Here is a 6,745-nt window from a genome sequence, read left to right on the forward strand (position 1 = left end):
ATCAGTAATCTCCCTATGCACCCGTTATGAGTTTCCAAGGCTATGGAAGCCCCTTGAGTTCTCCGACTCTTATCTTGTTTAGACACGGTCATAGTCAAAGTGGAGGTTCTCTCCTCCCTTCAGAGAAAGGCACCTCCCTCTTTGAAGACCTGTTCTTTCCACTGGGATCTCACTCACAGAGATCTTTTTGCCAGAGTGTCTTGGCTTTCCATGCCTGAAATACTCTCATGGGCTTTTCAGCCAGATCCGAGTGCCTTTAGGGCTGATTCTGAGGCCAGAGTGCTATTTAGGACATCCGCCATTCTATGAGTCTGCTGAGTATCTCACTTCCCATGTTGGATCACTCTCCCCTTTATTTATTCTATCGGTTGGTGTTAGCAGATACTAGACTTGTTTATGTGCTCCCTTTGACTCTTAGTCCTTTCATTATGATCAATTGTGAACTGAAATTGATCACTTGCAGTAGTGAGATGGCACTGGTACATGCCACCTTGATGGGATTGAATTGGAATCCCCTGGTATGTTTCCAACTCTACCAATTGGGGCAAGTCAGCCCGAGCATGCCCCAAATTATACATCTCTTCCCTCTCTTATAGAGGTTACTGTTAGTTAGGAGCTATTCTAAGCTCTTCTAGCAATATAATGTCATTTAATTCTTCCATATACTCTTTTGGGGTAAGAACTATCATTTCTATTTTATAGAAGAGGAACCAAAAGCACAGGGAGACCAGGAGTCTTGCTTGGCTACATCAACATTATGTTTATGTCTCAAGACAAAGTATTTTCTTCTCTCAGAGGAAGGAGTCCTTTCATTCCTGTTGATCTCCAAGCTGAGATGAAGTAATTCAACTCTCTTTTCCCACATCTCCCAGACCACAGGGATAGAGGTGGCTATATTAATCCATGTTATCTCACATTGGCTTTTTTTAAAGATTTATTTATTTATTTGAAAGTAAGAGTTACACAGAGAGAAGGAGAGGCAGAGAGAGAGAGAGAGAGAGAGGTCTTCTACCTGTTGGTTCACTCCTCAGATGGCCACAATGGTCGGAGCTGGGCCAATCCGAAGCCAGGAGCCAGGAGCTTCTTGCCGGTCTCCCAAGCGGGTGCAGGGGCCCAAGGACTTGGGCCATCTTCTACTGCTTTCCCAGGCCATAGCAGAGAGCTGCATTGGAAGTGGAGCAGCTGGGTCTTGAATTGGTGCCCATATAGGATGCTGGCACCGCAGGCAGCAGCTTTACCCATTGTGCCACAGCACCAGCCCCCCATATTGGCTTTAAAAAGAGAAGAGTCGACTTGTGATCATATTGCATCCTTTATTGAAGAACTAGAAAAAAAGAGTATTAGAAGTGACTTCATTAGAATTCATTTTTCCATGACTTTTGGAAAATAATTGCAGTTCTTCATGAATTCACACTTAATCTTTTGCTCTTGACAGGAGTCATACTCGTTCTTCACAATTAGGGGGTGATGGAGGTTTCTGACAGTGAGATTTCTGAAGGTGAGGAACCTAGGATGAGTTGAATGATAACAAATTGATCATGAAGGTACTCTAAAATGAGAGCCTTATCCTGAACCATTGAGACAAAACAAGACAAACCATTAACAAACAGATATGTAAACCTAAAATATGAACAGCTGAAAACATGCTGAGAAGACAGCACTTACTCTGTCCTGGGGCCTAGGCAAAGGAATATGAGATCTGTGACTCATTAGGTACCACAGGTTTAAATGAGCTGCAACAAGCATATTAAATGAAAATATTACTCTTAAAATAACTTTAACCTTCAGCTAGACTGATGAGTTCTGAGATTCCTATTCAGTTCTCTATATCATGTTGTAGATCAGACAAGAAATACCTGAACAGCCAATGGAGTGGAAAGCCATCTGGCTCAGACTACAGGATTTTGGGGAATCATTGCAGGAGGTATTCTGATGGGAGCAGCATCAGTCTTTTCCTAGCAAAAACTCTTGTGTTTCTTTTTCAAATCCTCAGCAGAATATTGTGTTGTATAAACACACACACATAACCTAAAATACGTGATGTTTTGAAAATAGGTTTCTAATAAAATGAAATACAGATGAGTAGTATTTAAAGCTGTGTTTAACAGTTATGGAGAAGTATAGGAATTAGAAATAGTGGGTAAACATCTTAGTTTCCTAGCAACATTAAGTATGAAACTAATGTAAAAAAATGAATAAACTTAAATGTCTTTCAAATTGGTTCTCTTTCTTCTTCATTGTTCATAGGTACTCATCACTTGGCTGGTCTGATGGAGCAGTCGCCTTAATATTCTGTTTCTTGCCTTGCTCTCCTCTGACTCTGTCTCTATTCTCCTGCCAGAATGACTGGGAACATTATGGTTGACTCCCTCAAAAATCACTCTACTGTACATGATTTGTGCAATGGTTTGTGCTGCAATGATTTGTCTAAATTATCCATGGCAGTTACAACCCCTTTGCCTTCATTCAGTTCAGAGTTGGGTAGGCCCAAGGCAATGTGAAGCCAGTACGAAGTCGAGATAGGCTTCCTTGTGGCTTCTGAGGAAGAAAAGCCACTTTCTCTTCTGCATGTGAACCAGAAATTATGCTGCCTAAGCCCTCTTAGGGTCACAAGGTGAGAGAGCTGTAGTATGAAAAGAGGATGATTGCAGAGTAGGCAGACAGAAAGAATCTGGGTCACAGAAAACATCTCTGAGCTGCTGTGTCAATCAAGGCAGAAGTCTTGCCAACTTTGAACTTGCTGGCATAAGAGATAACATATTTGCTAACTGATTTAGCAGTTTGAGTTGTGAGTCTGTTCTTCACACCAGAAAATACTCTAATGAAAATAATTTTGTGACCAAAAATTTGATCAAGAAACACTGTTGTTTAAAACCCTTCAAAATTACCCAGGTACCTATGTACTAAAATCAAAATTCCTTCATAAGGTGGTTAGGCACCATTAGCATCTGGTTTCGATTTCTCTCTCCAGCCTCTTTTTCCAACACTGAACTCCAGATACTACAGAAACTCCACCAACATGCCATTCCTTGCCTCAGAGTTTTAGGCTGACATAAAAATGCAGATACTTGGGGGGATTTTGAATGAATTTAGGCAAACTGGATAGGTAAGGAGATAAAATTGTCAGTCATTGTGATATATTTCCTTGCATCACTATTCAGTGATTGTGTTTCTGTCCTTTATCCTATTAATGCAGTGTCTTACCTTGATTACTTTCTTTGTGTTAAACAACATCGAATTCCTAGGATAAATCTCACTTGATCAAGGTATATAATCCTTTTTCTAAGTTGCTGGATTTGGTTTGCTAGATTTTGTTGGGAAGTTTTCAAAATGTGTCATTGGTCTGTAGCTTTTGTTTGTTGGGCAATTTATTCTTTTTCTTCTGTTGATTGTGTTTTTGGTGCCTTACCTAACATACTCTTGCATAATCCACATCATGAAGAATTATGCTTATATTTGCTTCCAAGAATTTTGTTGTTTATTCAATCAATAGACATTTATTGTGCAACAAATACGGAAAACTCTAGAGCTCTAAGGAAACATATTGATTATAAGCCTGATAATTGCTCTGAAAAAATTTATAATCTTATCATCATTTATATATGGGCCCCTTTCACACATTTTAGTTTCGTGCAGTTCAACCTTGCTGCAATAATCAAGAAATGGTCCTGGTAATAAAAAATAGCAATGATTATTTTTTTAAACCATCTGTGTCCTCTTGGGTGGACAGAGACTAAGAAATCAATGAAGTTATTATATCCAATTGTATTTACATTGTATTTTGAGCTAATTTGTGTATTTCATGAGGAGTAGAAACTTAACTTTGCTCTTTTTTATGTGGATATCCAATTGTTCCAGCACCATTTGTTGAAAAGTTCATTATTTCCTCATTGACCCTCGCCAAAGATCAACTAATCACAAAACGTTCTATTTGTATGAACTTGCTTCTGGACCCTTGACTGCATTATATTGCTTTTTAAAAATATATGTTTAGCTTTGATAAGTTATAATTTTACATATTTATTGGGTATGGTATGATAATTCAATACATATATACAATGTGTAAGGATCAAATCATAATAATTGGCATTCATATCACCTCAGACACTTCCCATTTCTTTATGTTGGGAATATTAAAAATCCTCCTTACTAGCTATTTTGAAATATTCAATTAACTGTTTGCTAACCATAGTTACCCTACTGTGCCAGAGAACCTTAGAAGTAATTTCTTCTATCCAACTGTTCCTCATACATGTTAGCCATCCTCTCTCCATCCCACCTCTCCTTCCACACCCTTCCTAGGCTCTGGTAACTACTATTACATTCTCTATTTCTACTAGATCAAATTTTTGGCTTCCATAGACAAGGGTACTTCAAAAAATTCATGGAAATTGATCGAATTAAGATTATTTTGGTGCAAAAAATTCTTAAAGAAAAATATTTTTGAAATGTGCATATGAGGGATATTCGAAAAGGTCATGAACAATCTAAATTTCATTGAAAAAAACTCTGCATGAATTTTAAAACAATTTTTACACCAAAATAAACATCTTTTAATTTCATTTACATGAACTTCTGTCTGTGTGAGAATATGTACATTTGCTTTTCTGAGCTTAACTTATTTCATTTAACATAATATGCTTTGGTTCCATCCATGTTGCTACAAATGAGAGAATTTCATTTTTTTTAGTGGTTGAGTAACATTCCAACATGTGTATATACATTATATATACATATATCACTTATGACTTATCCATTCATCTTTTGAGAGAAACTTATGTTGATTCCATATCTTAGCCATGTGAATAGTGCTACAGTTAACACATGAGTGCAAATATCTCTTCAACTTATTGATTTTAATTTCTTTGACTATACCTCTAGTCATGGGATTGCTGGATCATATGATATATACTGATTTTTACGTCAGCTTTCATGCTTGTACTAAAATTTCTTGATTATTGTAACTTTGGAGTAATTCTTGAAGCTCTGAAGTGTTAATCTTCCAATTTTGTTTTCCTTCTTTAATATTGATTTGATTATTTTGAACTACTTCCACTTTCATATGAGTGTTGGAATCAGTTTGTCAACTTACGAAAAAAGCCAGTTAGGATTTAGTAGGTATTATGTTGAGCTGTAGATTAATTTGAAGGAATACTATCATCTTAAGTCTTCTGATTAGTGAACATGGGATATCTTTCCATTGTTTAATTCTTTAATTTCTTTCTTTTTTTCTTTTCTTTTTTTTTTTTGACAGGCAGAGGGGACAGTGAGAGAGAGAGAGACAGAGAGAAAGGTCTTCCTTTACTGTTGGTTCACCCTCCAATGGCTGCCGCGGCCAGCGTGCTGCGGCCGGCGCACCGCGCTGATCTGAAGGCAGGAGCCAGGTACTTCTCCTGGTCTCCCATGGGGTGCAGGGCCCAAGCACTTGGGCCATCCTCCACTGCACTCCCTGGCCACAGCAGAGAGCTGGCCTGGAAGAGGGGCAACCGGGACAGAATCCGGTGTCCCGACCGGGACTAGAACCCGATGTGCCGGCGCTGCTAGGTATAGGATTAGCCTAGTGAGCTGCGGCGCCGGCCTAATTTCTTTCAATAGTGTTTTCAAGTTTGTGGTGGACAAGTCTTGCATTTCTTTTGTATACATGTATTTCATGTTTTGATTTTATTTTGTTTTCTAGTATTTAAAAAATAATTGATTTTTGTATATTGAGCTTGTGTCCTGACGCTTTGTTGAATGTATTTATTAGTTAAAATAGTTTTTTATGGATTTTTAAAAAGTATTTTATACACAATAAATTACAATATTTGTAAAAAGTTTTACTTTTTCCTTGATCAACTGGATATTTCTATTTCTTTTTGTTGCCTTATTTCCATAGATAGAATCTCTAAGACTATGTAGAAAAGAAGTGACATTAGAATCCTTATCTTATTCCTAATCTTAAAGGAAAATGATTCAGTCTCTTTCCATAAAATTTTATGTGAGTTGTGGATTTTTCATAAATATTCTTCTTCATTGTTAAAGAAATTCCATTCTATTTCTAATAGATTGGTTTCTTTTAATCATGAAAGAACATTGGATTTTGCCAAATTGCTTCTATTGTTATTGAGATAATCATGTATTATCTTTCAAATTTTTATTTATTTGGGAACTCAATCCAGTTACCCCACATAGGTGGCAAGGACCCAATTACTTGAGCTGGGACTCAGACACAGGCACTCATAATATGGGAAGCTGGTGTTTCTTCCAGGTCTTCCACGTGTGTGCAGGGGCCCATGCACTTGGGCCATCTTCCATTGCCTTCCCAGGCCATCGCAGAGAGCTGGGTGGGAAGAGAGAGCAAGCCGGACTAGAATGGTGCCCATATGGGATGCTAGCACTGCAGGTGGAGGATTAACCTACTGTGCCCACAGTGCCAGACACATCCCACAGGTTTTGATATGATGTATTGTTATGTTCATTTTTTTTTCCAGAAATTTTGATTTCTCTTGATTTCTTCTATGACTCACTGTTCATTCAGGAGCATGTTGCTCAATCTCCATGTGTTTACGTATATTCTAGAGATTCCTGTGTTGTTGATTTCTAGTTTCATTTCATTGTGGTCCAAGAAGGTGCATGGAATGCTTCATTTTTTTTTTTTTAAATTTGCTGAGACTTGCTTTGTGGCCTAGCATAGGGTCTATACTAGAGAATGTTCCACGTTACCGATGAGAAGAATGTGTATTCTGCTTCTGTGGGGTAAAAGGTT

The 6,745-nt window shown here is 37.8% G+C and overlaps 1 protein-coding gene across 9 annotated transcripts in view; it reads right to left on the reverse strand.

Moving 5' to 3' along the window:
- Positions 1-1,277: 1,277 nt before the first annotated feature.
- LOC103351662 (membrane-spanning 4-domains subfamily A member 8) overlaps positions 1,278-6,745 on the reverse strand; it is a 71,129-nt gene continuing 65,661 nt past the window's right edge. For 8 of the 9 annotated variants that reach the window (XM_051854556.2, XM_051854548.2, XM_008271912.3 and 5 more), the window contains one exon: positions 1,278-1,507. In XM_051854556.2, coding sequence (XP_051710516.1) covers positions 1,458-1,507 — 50 coding nt within the window. In that variant the 3' untranslated portion in view covers positions 1,278-1,457. The remainder of the gene's footprint in view (positions 1,508-6,745) is intronic. The other variant, XM_008271927.4, reaches the window with a different exon arrangement.

The sequence above is a fragment of the Oryctolagus cuniculus genome, chromosome 1 (genome assembly GCF_964237555.1).
Source record: "Oryctolagus cuniculus chromosome 1, mOryCun1.1, whole genome shotgun sequence".
Classification (NCBI taxonomy): domain Eukaryota; kingdom Metazoa; phylum Chordata; class Mammalia; order Lagomorpha; family Leporidae; genus Oryctolagus; species Oryctolagus cuniculus.